General features: G+C 47.8%; 1 protein-coding gene across 1 annotated transcript in view; it reads left to right on the plus strand.

Moving 5' to 3' along the window:
• Positions 1-5,185: 5,185 nt before the first annotated feature.
• PNPLA2 (patatin like phospholipase domain containing 2) overlaps positions 5,186-18,350 on the plus strand; it is a 31,299-nt gene continuing 18,134 nt past the window's right edge. Inside the window, exon 1 of the mRNA XM_030038878.2 lies at positions 5,186-5,607. Coding sequence (XP_029894738.1) covers positions 5,421-5,607 — 187 coding nt within the window. The 5' untranslated portion in view covers positions 5,186-5,420. The remainder of the gene's footprint in view (positions 5,608-18,350) is intronic.

Consider the following 18,350-nt stretch of genomic DNA (forward strand, 5'->3'; position numbering starts at 1 on the left):
GGATGTGAATCACCTTGATCTGAACAAAAAGAAACTATTTTATGAGGAGAATGGTATTTTGGGAGAACTGAAACTGATCTCTGGTGTGCCCAGAAGAACATATCAACTTGGGAGGACAGGAAATTTTGCTTTTATAAAGTGTCTTCTGCTAGGAGGTGGTTCTGGAAGGCAACTTACCCTGACTTCTGCAGCAGTCCTGGCTGTCGCCATAAGTAGGTAGAGTACAAGTAGCACATGTGATGATCTTCCCATGCCAAGTCTCCACAGGCACTGTCAAAAAGAGGTGTCCTGGAGCAGTCTATACTGTGAAGCTTTTCTAACATAGTTATCTGGGGGAGGGGGGGGAAGTGCTAGCTGATACAGCTATGTTGGTTATGCGTCACTGGACAAGGCATGGCAAGTACTTCTGAGAGGAGAAGGGTGAAATCCAAGTAGGAAAAACTTTTATCTCCCTGTGGTGTACCAAGAGAAAACACCCATTACTTCACAGCAGCCAAGGGAGCAAGCAGTTGAAAGTTAGATCCTCGGACCTCAAAATTACTGTGATTTGAGCAACTAACCCTTGCTGCCCTTCTGTGCCTGCTGCAAGAAAGTTATGGGAGGTAACAGTGCCAACACCTTTCATCTACTTTGTCTCTTAAGTCCTAGCATGGTGATCTTTGTGGTAGTAATGAAAACTGCTCATGTTCACTCTAGTTCTCTGTCAAGACTTGTAATGGCTGTGGTTTGGCACTGGAAGGGGTGCAGGTATACTTGTGTTTCTTTCCTTGGTGATTTCTCCATTTCAGATGACTGAAAAAGAGTGATTCTTGGATGTGGTTTTACTGAGAGGTAACTCCTGCCACCCTGCAATATTGCCTTGCTTGGCTGCTGCAAGAGCCAAGTCAGTGTTTACACAGGAAGGAACTGCTCTGTCACACCACTCAGCAGGGTTTTTCCATGCATGAAGGAATTTGTGCACTGAGCTATTCCATGAGTTTTGCTGTGCCCAGGCCTGTGGGATGAGACTGAAACCTGTGGTGCCAGCTGTTGGCTGCTGTGATGAGGGGAGGACTACTACTTTCTCCCCCTTATTTATCTCTGTCTTCTGCCATGACCTGTTAAACCTTGAGTTATGGACCTGATCCTGTGTTGGGTGTCCTCCTGTCACCTTTAAATTCCTTCCTGAAAGTGCATCATTTTGATGAAAACTGTTGCTCAATCTGCTTTGCGAAAGAGGACAGCTCCTTTGGTAAACTGTTTAGAGAAGAAACTTTTGGGGGCAGCTCTTGGAGAAAGCACTGAAAATACAGCATTTGTTACACTGCCACAGGGAGCCAATGTATTCTACATAACCACCCTGTGTAGGTATTCCTTGTGAAGGTCAGTAGACAGGTCTACTCCAAGATTTCACACACATTTTACAGAATTTGCTAAAACCTCTGCACGGTGAATGTTTCTTCGAATGCAAAATCAAAGCATTTTAAGCTTTCTTCCCCTGTACCTATTTATGAAACAGTTGTCACCTGGTGGCTTTGTATATGAGCAGTGATGTGCCTGGAAGACTATTGCAGACTTGTTTGGTGCTCTGGATGGAGCTCACCACTCTGTTCTGCTGATCTCAATGAGCTTTAGGTATGAAGGAGTTGGGATCCCTGCTCCTGCTCTGTGGACACTCTTCTGAATTTTCCGGTGTCACTGATGCCTTTTCAGACTGGGCAATGATTTCCAAAGGCAAGGGTAGCAGTGGGGTGGATGTGTTGTATTCCATGATGCTCTCAGAGAAAACTAGCGCCTGCAAACACTTGGAGTGGTGGCCTAGTCTGTCCCCTTGCAGAATCAATTTTAGCTAGAACAGGTTTTTCCTGATTTCATAAAGAAAGGCTCAAAGGCATTGAAGGGAAAGGAAAGGATAGCCTTGTGCTTGGAGATTACACTGGTAACTGATCATTACTAAATTGATGGTAGGGCAGAGTGATTTAGTCATAGGCTTGACATTGAAACACGTGAGCTTTCCTCACTGGGAAATGCTGTGCCATCTCAAATCAGCTCTGACTGAAAATCATTCCTTACAAACACCATGGGGCAGGGAGAGTGACATCTTTGCTACTTGGAAAGCGGGGAGAATGTCCTGGACACTACTGGAAAGTAATAAGCAATGGGTCCCTTGGGGCCACTGTCAAATTAACTGGTTTCACTCTTACTACTAAGGCCCAGTTTTGCAAGCCGCTACATGCTTGTACTCAGTTGGTTTTACTTATGTGGGGCAGAGACATCTGTAGTAGCTTTCCTAGAAGGAAAATTCAGTCCCAAGAGAGCAGGACAAGGGGACTGCTCCATTGCCTAAGGAGATGCTCCTATGAAGCAAGTCTCAAGTCTTTGACAAAGAATTATCCGATATATGCAAACATCACAGGTAAGAAAAAGACATCACAGTCAGGCTTTGCAGTGATGTTAATGGCACTCGTGTTGGGCTTCATGACCTGTGCCCCAGTCTTGCTGACTACAGGCCTCAATACTAGAGTAACATGCTGAAGACAACAGTGTAACAGGCTGCTGCTCAGCTTCCCTTTAAAATTAATTCCCATTGGCCATCAACAACCGAGGTCTTACCTGAAAAAACAAACAGAGGTTGTTTGCTTGTATGTTATTATCTCATATGTACTAACTGCTCACCATTCATTAGACTGGAAAACAAATGCAACAAAGGGAGATTGCATGAGAAGCTGTCTCGGTGGCATCACAACATGCAAGGGCACAAATGAACTTGCAGTATTCTGACAGGACTTTGATACACATGAAAAGCTGCCATGTAAATCTTGCTGACCTCGTTTACTGCAGGATTATGAGCAATTGCAGAATTATGGCAGTGCTTTCTTATTGAGAAGAAAAAGATTAGTTTGGGGGGATAATTTATTTTTGAGAAAAACACAGTTGTTTGTCAGCCTGTTAGTGCCAGTACCCAGGCGGCATTCTGCAAGAGATTACTGTTCACATGGTTTATTTCATTAACCTGTTTCAACAGGGCAGCATTAACTTCCTCAAACAGGTAACTTTGAGGGTCAAGGCAGAGTGATATAAACAACTCAGGATGAGCTTGCTGTTGAGAAATCAAGTGAAACTAACCCCAGCATTGTCACAGCATTGTTGTTTCTATTTTCCAGACATAGTAGGAACCTTAAAGTTTGTGAAATGCTGAAAAAAGAGGAAGTAGTGTTGGCTGGAGAACGAAGCTGTTCTTGTGGTTACAAGTGTTAGGGAGGTATCTGCAAACAAGGTTCAGTATTCAGTTTTGCCACAGATTTCCACTAAAGTCACAGCCCATTGACTAGTTCTTCTGCAGCACGATCCTTGTTCTAGAAAACACAAGAGACAATGCTTTCTTTGTGTTTGGCCATATGGAAATACCTATCCGTGTCACCAGAAGCATAGGGTGAAAGCACTATGATTGATTGTCTTGGTGTCAAGGGCCTTTAAGAGGGTCAAGGCTCAGATGTGCCAATGCTCACCTCTTCAGGTGAAGGAGATGAGGGCTGACAATGGTTACGTAACCACATCAAACTTAAGGGAGGAAGGAAATTACAAAAGCAAGTAGAGGTATAAGAGGAAGGGAAAGAAGGGTGGGTATAGGGCATAAACAGAGGACTTGAGATTAACTGGGGTTAGTTCTTTAGGTGCTCCAGGATGGAGCTAGTGTGTATCAAGGGTAGTTCCTGGCAGCTCGGTGAGGTGGTGGGCTCCAGGGTAGAATGTGGAAGAAAGATAAGGCTTGACTCCTGCCTGTCGGATGGAAGGAAAGCGCAAATGTTTAATGAAAAAGCACTCTGTAGAGGCTGGAGTATGAGGCCTAACTTGAGCTCAAATATTTGATTTATATAAGGGTTACTTGCTGAGTTTGGTTGCTTCAGTCAGCTGTCTGTCAGGCAGTAGAGAGCTGTTCTTAACAACCTGGATGGCCCCTCTGTGGGGAGGGTACCAGCCTCCCTTGTATCCTGTGAAAGTACATTTGGAGTGGAAGGAACAGGAGAAGGGCTACTTGGATGACCGCCACTAATGTAACTGGTAAAATTCCTGTGGGGAGGAAGGCCTAGTTCTGCTTAGTTTGAGAGCTGTTAAGGACAGGTCTAACAAGTGTCCCAAATGAGAAACTTCTGACCAGTTATAAGAAAACTAATGCAAATAGATTTATGCCAAGAAGAATTAAGCCTTTTTTTTTTTTTAAACTTTGGTAGAAAGTGCTTTTGCCCATGTTGAGTCTATTGAAAAACTACTTAAGCTTTTTGTTTTGTATCCCCCAAACCTCCCTCCTGCTCATCTTGCTTCCTCGCTTTGAGTTGAGCAGCTGGTTCTCTTGCTATGCTGATCCTTTTGATGTCCCTGTAAACTTTCACACTTATCTAATTATTTGAATAAATAGTCTGTATTGTTTATGACAAGTGGATCTTTCCAGCTTCTGAAATCTATTTTGATCTAATAGCACTGGCCTCTCACCCAGTGCTGCTCTGTGGCAACTTGATACGCCGTGGGCTTGCCTGTCCTCAGAGCTTCTGCAGAAGGACTCCTGAAAATTGTGGTTGCCCTGACCAAAGGTAAGAGTTTTGGTGAGCTTAGAGGCATGTAGAGAAAACTGTTAAGAGAAGGGTAGCAAAGGTAAGCAACCAGGTGTATTTTGGTGAGTTTAGAGGCAGAGAAAGCTGTTAAGAGAGAGGGGTTGCCTTTCTCTCTGTTCTTGCACTATGCCTGTGCTGAGCCTTGCCTCCCTCTGGCTCCCCAGCTTTTTATGAAAGGAGAAAGCTTTTCCCTTCCTCTCACGTTTTTTGCCCCTCTCCTGAAAAGCAAAGGACTCTACCTGCAGGAAACGCCAAGAACTTGGGAGCAGAGGCCTTCAAGAGCGAGCATGTTTTGTGGGGGGAAGACGGGCTGGTGCCCCGGTACACGGCAAGGCTTGGGGTGCTTGTGAGGAGCTGTAATCCTCTCCTTTCCCCCTCGCTCCTCGAAGGAACGGGCTTAGCCTCTGCCGCTGAAGGGAGGAGACAGTGGTACGACTGCTGTGCTCCAACGGGCGGCGAATAACCGCAATGCCCACAGAGGCCGCCCTCCCGGGCTGGGGGGGGGGGGGGGGGGTCACCGGAGGAAGGGTTGGAAGGAGGGGCCGGGAGCTTCCCGCCCTCAGCCGGCGGAGGGGCGATGTCACCGCCCCTCAGCTCGGCCCCTCCGCCGGCCGAGGGCAGGGCCGGGGCCGCCTCATATAAGCTCGGCGGCTGCCAGCAACAACCTAGCGGCAAACCTCGCCGTGCTAGTGACTGTCTCCTTCCGCAGCAGCGACTCCCGGCTCTCTTCCTCCGTCCCGCCCGCTCCGGGGCGGTGTGATGTGAGAGGAGCCCCGCGGCTTCCCCTCCTCCGCCCCCCGCAACCCCCGCTTTCAGCGGGGCGCGGAAGCCATGTTCCCCCTGGACTCCACCTGGAATATCTCCTTCGCCGGCTGCGGCTTCCTGGGTGTCTACCACGTCGGGGTAGCCAGCTGCCTGCAGGAACATGCCCCCTTCCTCGTCGCCAACGCCAGGAAGGTCTACGGCGCCTCAGCCGGGGCGCTCACCGCCACCGCCCTCGTCAGCGGCGCCTGCCTCGGTAAGCGCGGGGCGGGCGAGGAGCCCTCGGCGCCCGCGGGCGGCTCGGGGCCGGCCTGAGGTGCCGGCGCTGTCACAGCGAGGCCAGCCGGCTGCCAGAGCTGAGCGCTCCTTCGAGTCTTGCCTTCGTTGTGAGGAATTCTTTTGAATTACAACAGCAGCGGGGGAGAATGGTGGTGGCAATAGCTCTCCGCCCTCCTCCTCCTCCTTCCCAACTGCGTGCGGCGCTTTGTTTTTAAGGCCTTTACCTCAGTATTCACACTCGGTTCCTCGCGGGGGTTCCTGGCGTCCGAGGGGGTGTCGGAGGCACCTCGGCCCCGTCAGGCCGTGAAGAGCACGTCCAAAATGGGCACCTGGCTCCCGTGGGATGGAGGGTGGGTGAGTGGGTGCCGCTGTGCCCTGCAGCGCAGGTGTCCGCAGAGGGGACCGCTGCCCCACGTCAGGAAGGTATTAAGCCCTGGTTTTGATCCCCACCGTAGTGAAGTGGACTTCTGGGGGTTCGGTTCTGGGTTTGGCTTGCTTGAATGTGGGGCTGTTGGTGAGGAGTGGAGCTGACCTCTCGCCGTGTGGGTGCCAGCTCTTAGTGGCTGCGAATGGGAGGCGAAGCGGCTGGAGATGGAGACGTCAGGAAGGGTGTTGCATGTACGGATTAGAGTTGAACTCCGAGTAACTAGGAAATCTCTCTTTATTCTTTCTTAGCATCTTTATTTCTGGAAGAGGGTTATTCCTTGGGGTGTAGGGCACTGGGAAATTTTACTGCCCTCTGCAAGAGCTACATCACCAGTTTAGCTAGATATTATCTCTGTTTTCAAGTTACAGAAGAAACCTTAAAAAGTTATCTCTGAAGCAGGCACACAAGGTAGTCTGTCCCTGCTTAGGGCATGTCTGGGAAACAGCTGAAGAGAATGGTGTGTGGTGTTTCCTGTTTTTTTTGCTGTTTTGATGTTTAGCCGTTTTGCACATGGGGGGAAAAGTAAACGAACACATGCTAGAGTCTGTACTTGGAAGCTTTTCTTTTATTTTGAAAAAAAAATAATGCAGAAAAGTATCTTAAACTTGAAAGGGGAATGTGGTGTGAGAGAATCAGGTATATCTGTTTAGTCTCAGAGAATTACAAGCCTCTCCTAGAGCCAAGTGAAACCAGAGCTGTTTACTGCTTGAACTCCTCTCACCTTGATCACAGGTGTCTTTCCACGGCACTCCCTGTTCTTTGGGGAGAGGTAGAGTTTTGAGATGTAGCCTTCAGGTAGCAAAAGTTAGCTTTTTCTGTGTAGTTTCATGTGAAGTTTCTCCCTCCTTAGCATTTTGTTTACAGAAACGCCCAATGAAGTGTAACCGTTGCTTCTGGAGCTTGATGGGAAGCTCTTAACAGCTGTTCAAACCCCAGCCTGGGATCTCAAAGGCTGTAGTCATGCCATGGTGCCAGCTTTTATCATGGACAAGGGAAAAGGCCTCCTCTAATCCCTTTTCCTGCAGGGATCCATTTGCTGATAGCTGCCAGGGATTTGGTTGCTTTACTTGCTGTTGCTTCTGTTGGAAGAAGTGGCTGCCCAGTTAGTTCCCTAACTTGGGTGGTCCCTGTGCCACTCAGAAGTGTGGCATGAACACGAGACAGGCTAGCGGTAGTGCCCAAACCCTTTGCCTTGCTCAGATGCCATTATAGTGCTGAGCAAGTCTGTTATGTCTACCTTGTTGTTTTATATGTCCTGAGCATCCACGGTGTGCTAGGCATTGCCTTCAGGGAGTTAACCAGCCTGGTAGAGAGCTTTCTGTGAATCAGGATTAGAATAGGTTTTCCTGCTCCCTGTGAGGTACAAGGGGAGGCATGATAAAGAGGACTGAGTTATGGGCGACCTTCTAGGCAGCATTCACCTCCCTCCTGAAAGAGGGCAAACCATGCTGTTTAAAGCCAGCCAAGGCTTGGATCTTGCGTTTTTAAATTCTGTCTGAAGTTTGACTTTTCTGGGATACTTTTCTTTTGACTCTGCTTGTGTGGCTGGCATATATATATCTTGGGTAGAGAGCAGCTCTAAGGTAACAGAGCTGACTTCTGGAAGTAAAAGCAAACAGGGTGCTTGGCTGGGGCATGGCATCACTGCACTTTGTCCCTGTCATAAACTCCTGACAGTGCAGATTCCAGGCTGAGGTCCAGGGTTTAGAATGAAATCATAAGGAAGAAGGGGACGGTGGCAGAAGGTACATCTGCAGCCTGTACTAGGAGAGCAGTTCATCCTAGTACAGGCTGTTGTAGGATACCGAGTATCTGTGTTTGCCATGCAGCTGGTTTCTGTCTGAGAGCAAGTGTAATAGCCCATGGGCTTTGAAGCTTATGGCAACTGCTGCCCTGCACTGTCTGTTGCCCTGTCCATCAAATTGAAATGCTAAATAGTGTGTCTTGATGGATGACAAGCAGAGTGGAATTTTGCAGAAGCCTTGTTTATTTGGCTGTGTGTAGATAAGGCTAGTGCCTTCATGCATCTGTACGTGGCTCTGAACTCAGTGAGACTCTACTATGCCATGATAAATACTTCCTGGGGAGGAGTGGAAAAACCTCTTCCTTTGGGGTTTTTCTTTGGTTCTGATCCTTTGAGACCCTGATCGGAGAGAACAGGAATTTTCCTGGACTTCAGAGTGTAAGATCCCACTTAGTGGTTTCTTTTCCAGCTTTTTCCTTCTGGCCTTTGCACCTGTTCAGCTTGCCTCTGAGCTGATCCTGCCTTCTCCCCGAACTAAGACTACACTGTCGTCATTTGTATATGGCAGTAAGGCTTCACTACGGGCTAACACTGAACTGAAAGCCCTGACCAAATGATATGCAGCCTTGAGAGCTCCCTGTGGGCTTCAAAGGTGCATTTGAGAATACCAAATAAAACAGCACTGGGCATGCATATTAGCTAGGCAGAGGACCTTATAAATAAGAGGCCAGGAGGTATTTATGGTCCAATATGACCTCACCTAGCTCTTGTTAAGCACTTTACCATTAAGGTGCAGGGATCTTGGATTTATTCTCCAGTGGTATTTTTTTAAAACAGTGGTATTGTCCTGCATCTGAGGTGCTCTCTCCAGCTTTGAGATTATTCTGTTTGCTGGCATGAAAAAGCATTGCTATTTTTCCACTAGAATAATCTGTATGGCTATCAGGGTGCATAGGGCAAAGTCTCACATGTTTATGAGTTACTTGATTGTGCATACTGCAGTGTTGTAGCATGAATCACTTTTTGTCCTGAGGGTTTCCTGGGAAATGGCCTTCTGTCATGCCTGTGTCTTCTCTTGGGGCTGTTGGAGTCCAGCACACCAGGAAAAGCACCTTCATATGCCAAGCAAGTGAAAAGTCCTTTTGTGCTGGCTTTGCAGTCTCCTCCTTATGTGTACCTCAAATCCTTCAGCTTTTCACAAACTCCAGGCCTGGAGCTCTGAGGATGCTTACCTGTCTGAATAAATCCTTAAGTCACTGGCCTGGATGAGTAAAACTGGCTTATGTGACATGATGAGACTGTCCTTTTTCAGTCACAAGTAACGCTAAAATGCAGCTACTGTTGGATTCTTAAATACAGGGTAGGGGATATATTTTTGTTAAGGATCTTGAATCATCTCACTCTGGTAAGCTGTATGGGATTTGGTGTGCCTGCTTTGGAAGTGTGGCAGCCTGGATGGATGATGGAATGTGAACCTGTAATTGCTGAAAAACTGTTTTTGAGCTGATGCTAAGGTCCCAGACTGTGCTTGTGACTGATAGTTAACCAACAGCATCTCAGTTGTCTGTGTAGCATGTGAGTATTATCTTATACAGCTTTCATCTGAGGGTGGGTTGGAACTGCTGAATTGCTGCTTTTTTGGGGGGAAGAGGTGGGCTCTGCTGTCAGAAGCAAAGCTGGCTATCAAACGCCTGTCTGTGGGAGTTAGCTGTTCTCCTAAAGCATGACAATGTCAGCAGAAAATGATAAAGCAAGCTGAGAGGATGCTTCTAGTACAAAGAATACAGAGAGGAGGCCATATACCTGCTAGATTGAGTAGCGTTGTTTGGGGTGTTTGTTGGAGAGCTTTTCTTGGGTTGTTTACAGGATTTATTTATTTCTTTATTTTTAACTAGTGTCTTAGCCAGGACTCTGTCTCAGGCTTGACCTGAGATGAAGTAACAGTTATGTGACATTCAGGTTTCCTTGTCAGCTGTCACCATGTGACCACCAGGAAATATGCTGCTGAACTGTATAGACTTTTTCCATTGAGTAGCAGGAGGAAAAAAACCCCAACAAACCAAACCCTCTCTTACCTTTTGAAATTGAGATAATGAACGATAGCAGCATCTTAAATGTTGTGCTCCTGAAATTTGATTATGAGCATGCAAAGGCTTAAGGGCTGGTCACAGAGATTATTTTTTCTGTGTGTGTGGAGTCCAAGACCAAATCCCAGATTGAGAGGGAAATAAATCAGCTTAGTCTCTATGGAGTCCTCAGAGCAATGCCAGTTTATGCTGGCCAAAGCGTGAATCATGAAGCTTATCCTAGGACAAGTATGTATGATGCTGTCTTGTGTGGCTGTGTGAAGAGATCTGTAGATCTCCGCAGGTACATGAAGGAAAGCTTCATAGCATCTGTGGCCTCTCAAAACTTGAGTCCCTCCCTGCACAGGAGATTGTCATTTGTATCTCCTGCAGAGGCCCTAGCTGGGGAAAAAGTTGTTGAGCTCAGCAGGCCCAGCCCAGTCAATGGAAGGAGAGGCACCCTTATGTACATACATGGAGATGTGGATGTAACTCATGGGGCACCTCCTGGCACTCCCTGGAAGTGGTAAAGCTGCTGCTTCTTCCTCTGGTGGAAAAGAGAGGTGGGTGGGGGAATGTTCTGTGCTGACATAGTTGGGAATGTTCACTGGCTTGGTGGAGAAGCTGCTGTGCCTGGATGAGTGCCATCAGCAGTCACAGGGGTGCAGGCTCTGGTGTCCGCATGAGTGAGCTGGCAGCCAAGCAGCCAGAGCACCCTGCAATACCTTTTGCTGGGAGGGAGAGAGCTTGTTCCTATTGTCTGCTTGGCTCTAATAAGGAAGTTCCTGTGAGGAAAGGTGGTCTTGCAGGCATCGTGTTGGATGAGTGCAAGGGAAGCCAAGTAGCCACTTTTAGCAAAAAACATAGTCGTAGCAATGCATGTGTTTATTCTTTTGTCACCTGACATAGACAGTAGGTGTGCAGAGCAGCTTGGTGCCCAGCCTTTCTCTGTCAGCCACAACAACAGCTGTGCAGTCTCAGTGGCAACAGCACAAGCAGTCTTTGCATGGTCATTTTTCTGACCCATAATTTCAGCATCTCTCTTGAACTTGTAGCATGTCCAGGCTGTTCCACTTCTTTCTGCCTCTTATCTCCCAAAACTCTTCAAGGCACCTGCAAGTCCTTCCTATAAAATACGAGATTAAGTTTGGAAGTTGAGTGTAGTCCTGATAAATCAAAAACCTTCCTCAGATTCCTTCCAGGTCCAAACTCCTGCTGCTGTAGTGGTTACAGCAGCTCTGCCTGCATGTCCAGTAGCTGATGGTGTTTGTTTCCTGTCTGTCAGAGGGCCGTGCTGCCTTCCAGCACAGTGGGCTTGGGAATGAGTGTAGTCTGATGCTAGCCCCCTCCCTGCTCGCTCTGGGTTTCTCCAAGTTTCCCTCTATGCCCTCCATGAAGCAGGGATGAAATGTTCACTGGCTTGGCTGGAGAGGATTTTCAACTCTGTGCTTGCTTTATACTGTACTTGAAGAGGACCATGCAAGGGCTGGAGAAATGATAATTTGGTCAGCATTCCTTCTTTCCAGAGCTGGGAATGGACAAGCCTCCTAATTCCAGGGCCTTTGCAAAAGCTCAGAAATCTCCTCCTCCAAGGAGCAGTGTGAGCAGGTGACTCCTGTCCACCTTGCTCTCCATGAGGCATACCCTGCTGCTGGCTGGATTCCAAGCTGGCCACCACTTTCCCATTGAGTCCTCTGCACTTCTACACTTCCAATGCCCAGCTCTAATACTTGGCCTCTTTCTTTCTGCTAAATGTTCTTGGGACTTGAGGTGAAAGTCAGGATGTGCCTTCAAGAGTCTGGGAGTCGAGGGAGCCCGTGTATGTGTATTTGCCTTAGGCTGTCTTTCTTGTCAGGCAGGCATAAGGCACCAGAGAGAGTAAGCTGGTGAAAAGGAGGGGTAGAGGAAACGACTCCATGCAGAAGGCCCTAAATAAGTCTATGTCCCTGGGAAAAGGCAGAATGTGTCCTGGAAGTGATAGGGTCTGGGGCAGTAGAAAATCCCTTCCAAGGAGCGCATAGAAGGGAAGGAATTGGTGAGCCTGGGAGTGTAGAAAAGATGCTGGAGATTGTTGTAGCTCTGCCTGTTGTAGCTACAAAGGCCGAAGGAAGAGAGGAGAGAGTTTGGCACTTGCAATACAATAGCTGCTTGTGACAGGCCTGATCCTGTCCCTGCGGTTGTGCTGATCTGCAGTACAGTGTGGCTGGGAGAGCTGCCTTCGGTGTTCTGGAGAAAGGAACTCTCCCCAGCTGAAAGGCTCAGAACAAGCCAAGCTCCATGTGATCCGAGTGGTGATGAGTCTGGGCAGATGGCATGCACTTTGTTCTTGGTGCTTGGGATACGTCAGGTGTGGAAGCTGGTAGTTTTACTAGAACCCAGGGCTTTGTGCTGCCTTCTGGCACTTGCCCAGACCTGAAATTGTGGTGCTTTCTGGTACAGATAAAGACCAAATCTACGTTGATGGCTTGTGTCTGAAAAGTCCTCTGGAATGGGCAAGCTTCATGAAGTGCCTTCTGCAGCTGTTTCCCAGGCTTTTGGCTATACTGTGCCTGGAGGATTTCTTCTGAGAGAGAACCATTCCCTTCCTCTTCATACACTGCAGTTTGTTTGGATGGATACTGGTTTTGGAAGCCTTTTGGGTTAGGGTTTAAAGGATCGAGTACCGTTTTAGCATTGGAGGCTCTGGCAGTGTCTCTGAGCTGCCACTCCTGTGGATTATCGAGCGTAGCATCCTGAAGTAGAGGTGGCGGCATCTGAGGGTGTAAATGAATTAGGGAGCCCTTTACATACGTTAATAGCAAGAGCTGCTCTTGGCAGCTTTGTTGAATGCTGCTGATTCAGGGCTGGGCCTGGCAAAAAAGTTATTCCAGTGTATCATGGAGGCAGGGTGTGGATTCAGGCTGCCATAGTTATGTCATGCATGGAGAAAGTTAGAGCCCTGTGCTTCAGAGTGGACTATCGGCACAGGGGGAGTTACACTGATTTATCTAGCCCAGCATTCTTATATAGTGGGATTGGTAAAAACTTCTTTATGGGAACAAACTAACCATTTAACTACTAGCCATAGTTCATTCTGTGTGTGTGAGCTTCAGGTGGACTTTGCTACATCTGTCTTGCTGGTCTCCTTGCTTGTGCACTGCTCAGCCTTGTGGGAAGGGTTGAGCAGAGGCTATTCCCTTGCAGGGGTCTGTGCAACCCTCTGTGAGTATCTCCTGTCCTGCTCATGTGGTTGTTTTCAGAACCCCAGTCATCATGATGCCTGGGAGTTGTGACTCCGGGACCACTGTTGATGTCCGTGGAAGAAAGATAACATCAGTCTCCAGATATTCTTGTGTCATGGCTCCCGAGGAACGAAGACTGCCTTGTGGTCTGCCTGAAGTTGCGTCCCAGATAAGCTGCTTCATCAAAATGAGATTCCTTCTAGAGCAAAATGCCCCTGCCTCTCTTCTGAGGACTACTTTGAAATGAAGCTTCTCATTTTTACTTCCTTGCTGGAGCCTGCTCTGCTCATGCCGTGGCTAGTGGGGAAGAGTTCAGGGGTGTAAGGTGATGCCTAGCATGCCTGTGTGAGATGGCAGGGTGAAGCCGGCACAGCAAGCAGCGTGCTCGCAGGTGCATGGGGAGGTGCTTGGCATGGATTTGAGCAGTTGGCTAGCTGTGCAAGCATGAGGGAGCTGGGCACGATGCAGGCTGAGGGCCAGTGGAAGACTTCAGGGCTATTCCTTTCATTCTGTGCCAGGGCTTTAGTAGCCATGCAAGTGTACAGTGGGAAAGGATGGGGAGAAAGGAGACTGGCTGCTCTTTACTGCATGACAGAGCTAGCCCTGCCTCTGCTGACATCTCTGGTGAACACAAAACAATTGCTGCCTGCAAGCATGCAGGAGAGTATTCAGCAGGGGTTTGACTGAAAGCCACCAAAAGCTGTGTGGGGGCCTTGCTTTGGTGTTCATGAGCCCACTGAGGGTACAGGCTAGTGTGTGATAAAGCTGAACGGGATGCTGGAGTGGCAGCTATTTCTTCAGGCTCTGGAAATAGAAATGATGACTGCTCACTCCACTTTTTGTCTTTGTGGATCTGTGGTGCATGTGCCTGGCAAAGATATCTACTGTCCTGTAGCACTATCTCTCTTTTTCCGAAGCATCTTGCCTCTAGTGATACCTCCCATGTGAAGTGAAAACAGTGCACTCTTTCTCTAGGTTTGTGGTGCTATTCTGCAAACTGACTCTGAGAAGTGAGTATGGAGTGTGTGTAACATTGTGCATGTGGGTAAGACTTGATCCTTCTGCACCAGTTCAGAATAACAACAACTGGAGGCTTTTTGTGTTAGTGGTTTTCACTCAGATGAGTAAAGTGAGAGTTGGATGTGGTTCCACTTATGCCTCTGTGCAGGGCAAAGGAGAAGGGCAATTTCACATTATTACAACATGTTTTTTGGTCTGTTTATCCCCTGTGCTAGCTTTCTCTCGCTGAGTACTTGCTTTTAAAAAAAATTACCCCAAACCCAGCATTGCTCTGGATCAGAGTGAGCAGCACCTTTTCTTACTCTGTGAATCCCCTTTTCTTGTCACCCCATGCAATTTGGGTTGCACTAGAGTGTTGACAGGGATTGGTGGATGGATGAGGACAGGACATGGCTTTCAGTGCAGTTTGCCTGGGCTCCTGAGCAACTTTTCCTTTTCATGAGCTGTTATACCATTTAATTTCTCTCTAATGCAATGAACAGAAATGCAGCATTAAGCCTCATATTAGGGAATTACAGTGGAGAAAGGTGAGGCTTGTGGGGATTGCTGTTGTGGTTGTGACAGAGGATGATTCTGGCTGTCTGCCTGAACTGAGCTGCCTCTTGGCCTTCCTATTGATTGTTTCGCAGGAACAGCTGTGCTGTCTGATTTTTGTTCCAAAAATAAACATTCCTGTCCTGGCCGCAGAAACAAAGCGGGCCTCAGCTTGGAGAACATCAGTCGCGTGGTGAGGGTCTGGTGTGCCAACCGTACATTGTCTGGTGCAAGGGTTTAGGTTAGAGATGTAATCAAGCCTGGCAGCTCTTGTGCCTGTTTTCCAAAAGCCTTTTTGCTTCTGTACAAAGCAGAGCAACCTGCCTTAAGGTGAGATGAGGCATGAATTGTGCATCTGCGCTTTGGCTTGCATGAGGGTCCTACCCTGTAGGTACCAATGGGCGAACAGGGAGGCAACAGTCACTGTGGGCTGCCTGGTGAGCTGCTCTGTGCAAGAGGAAAAAACTTGGGCAACTTAAAAGCAGATCTCCTCCTTAAGCTCCCCATATCAAGGACGTGGCAATAGTTCTGGTTCATCTGTTAACTGGTATCTAGAGCACACAAAATCACCATCTCTCTTGGCTCAAAGGGGGAAAATGGCTCCTTTTGGTTTGGCTTTTTTTAAACAGCTGAAGTGACCAACAGCTTTTTGCTTTTTTCCCAAATTTTACTTGAAATAGAAGAGCAAACATTTTGGGCACAAACATGTTAATAAGAGGGAGGCTTCTGGCTCTGAAGTAGTTGCAGGTGATCTGGATTTATTTAGCTCTCCTGCTGCAGGCTGTGCCTTGGCACTGTTTGTGTCTAGACTTTGCAATGCTCAGTACTGAGAATCTGAGCCAGAAAGTGTTATGGGCTGAGCCCTTCCTTCAGCATCTGCCTCTGGCTGTGAGACCTGGCCCTACTTGAAAAGCTGTCTTTTCCTCTTGGTGTTTCCACCTGCCCCACCTGTAAGGTCAGAATAGGTGTTGCTTACCATAGTCTGATAGGGATCCCTAGATGTTACTCCATTACGGTGTGTATCAGTGCTCCTCACCTTTCAGCAAAGGGGGAGAAAGATTGTTATTTACGGCCGGTGGCCAGGCTTTCTAAGAAATCTGTTTTGCAAAATCATTTGCTTGTTGAGCTTAGGGGTTAAATCCCTGCACAGAGCCCCTGTTGGGAAGGGTTACCTGCCACAGGGAACAGCTGGTTGAGCAGTAAGGCTGTCTACAGACTGAGTGGGTGTGTGTTGTGTGGTAAGTTGTGTTTGCTACCTATGTATCATCAAAAAGAAAAAGAAAAGCTTCCTTCCTGTATCTCTTATCTGGAGCCAAGTCAGCTGAGCTGTTTCTTATCTGACGGCAAAATAGTAGGAGAGAAGGATTGAGTAAAAACCTTAAAATAAATATAAATTAAGTATACCTCAGAACAACAAAAATTAGGGAAGTCCCAGCAGAACAGCTTGTTCTGGTACATGGAATTTCTCAATATTACTGGCTTACAGGAAGATGTGCACAGATGTGAAAAGAATTGTTGCCTTTAAAGGCTCCACTGCCAGCTGCCATCCCCCAGCCTCAAATGTTTAAAAATGGGCGCGTTTTCTTTGTGTTAAATAGTGGGAGTTATACAACTCCTGGCAAGTGAGGGATAGGCATCCTTTCCACACTCAATGCTTTTAGGCATCTGTCCAGGATTTCACACTGAAATTAAAGAGCTGCCACCAGCTGTGGGGTACACCTATCACCTGAAAATGTCTTATAAGGGCAGATCATAAGACCTCACTCTCACTTTATATCCTGCTGGCATGAATTTGTCTTTGAGCCCCCCTTTGACATCCATCTGGCCTTGCTGAGAGGCAGTCGGAGAACATCTTGGGTCAGGTTCCTATTCAGGACAAGTCAGCCTTTGTTCAGCTTAGGTCAGCTGAAGGTCTGTCTGGTTCTTGCTCTCTTGGGACAACGAGTGGAAACCAGGTTGCTTCAGTGTGAGTGTGGGAAGAGAAACAGAAGTCCAGCCAAGCAGTGGAGTCTTTCACAGACTGAGGTCACTGTGTACAAGAATTGGGGTTGTCCTTGGGTCACTGGCACGTTGCTATGCACTGCTCCTTGGGATGAACGAACGGGCGCTTTCTGGCTACCTGTGAGGAAACATCCAGTAAAGTTCTCTGTTAATTACTTTCTAGATGTCAGCTTGCAAACTTTTATTTCGGTGCCTCTTGTTTACAGCTTTAAGTTTTTGGGCTGTTGACAGGACTGTGTTATAATTAGGACTGTATCATCTCCTGAGGAGGGCCAGGCAGGAAAAGCATGTCCATTGCTTACTGTCAATATTCGGAGAAAGGCAGGTGCAGGAGCTGTGTGTGCTGAGCTGCAGCAGCTTGGGGATTTGTGCCCAGGAAGAAAATGGGAAAGCTTTCCTGAAACCCATGCTCATCATTAGAGACTGGTTTTTAGCTCTTCCATGGATGAGGTACAGCAACAGCTGAAATAGCAAGGGACAGGCAACCAAGCTAAATTAACCTTGAGGGAGATCATGCTAGTAAATTCCTTCTGACTCATCCTATTCTTAAATCCAGATCTGGACTGGGATCTACCAATGGAAGACACGAGAACTCCAGTGATGCTCAGCAACCATCTGAGTTGAAAGCAAAGTGTGATGATTGTAGTGAGGGACTCTTGCAGGGAGCATCTGTGCTGAGTATCACACAAACATCGCTCGAACAGATAGCTAAGCAGAATTTAAGCAGCTCCAGAATGAGGTCCCTGGTTACAGTACACAGGAGCTGGCTCCTGTCCTGAAAATCTTGCAGTCAAAATAGCTTGGTCATGCCATCCCAAACTAAAAAAGCATTGGGCTCTCAAGGTGCTGGAGGAATGTCAAAAGCACCTGCACTTCCTTCTGCTAGCTGTCTTCCTTTCAAAGCTTTTGGTATTGGTGTGTGTGGCCAGTCTGGAGCTGGAGGTTGGGACTGAGGAGAGAGAGGAGTGGAGCCTCCTGTGTTGCTGATGTGCAGGAAGGAGTCCATTGGAGTTTTTGTCGGTGTTGAATGAGAAGCAGGTTTAGCGAGGATCTCCATAGTTCCCAGCCTGCCCCATTAGTCCAGGTAAGGTATGGCATCTGCAGTCTGGGTGTGACCTCTCTGTCCATGCCTCCTACCAGCAGGGACAGGAGATGCTGTCCCTACATCCATCAACTGTCTGTGCCATCCTCTGTTCTCCATCCGTGTTGAAGAGCCTTTCTTTTAAGCTTGCATCCTGTTTACTGCTGCACTAACCAGGGAGCAGGAATGTCCCTGGCACAGAGGGTGATCTTTGTGCTGATATGGAGCTCTTCCAGAGGGAGCTGCAGTGTCATGGGTGAGCTGCAGTCACAGGAGCTACTGTGTGGAATGTCCAGAATGCCTGCCTCCCTTTTCAGCCTGCTCTGCTCCTATTTTTGTTTGTCTTAGGCTTTTTTTTCCCACTTGAAATACTTTATGGGTCAACTGTCCTTTTGCTGGCTGGCAAATGGATATCAGTGTGGTCTAACGTCAACAGGAGAGCATCATGGTGCCCTTGGTGCAAAAGCCCTGCTGCTGAAGATGCAGGTCTGAAGAGGCTCTTCTTCCCCACTCATCACCCCTCCTGCCATAGGGTGTTTAACCTTTGCAATGGTCCTCATCCTTATGCACTGCACAGGCTTGAAGTAGCCTTTCTGTTTCATCTCAGAGCTCTTAGCTGTGCTTAA

The sequence above is a fragment of the Aquila chrysaetos genome, chromosome 16 (genome assembly GCF_900496995.4).
Source record: "Aquila chrysaetos chrysaetos chromosome 16, bAquChr1.4, whole genome shotgun sequence".
NCBI lineage: Eukaryota > Metazoa > Chordata > Aves > Accipitriformes > Accipitridae > Aquila > Aquila chrysaetos.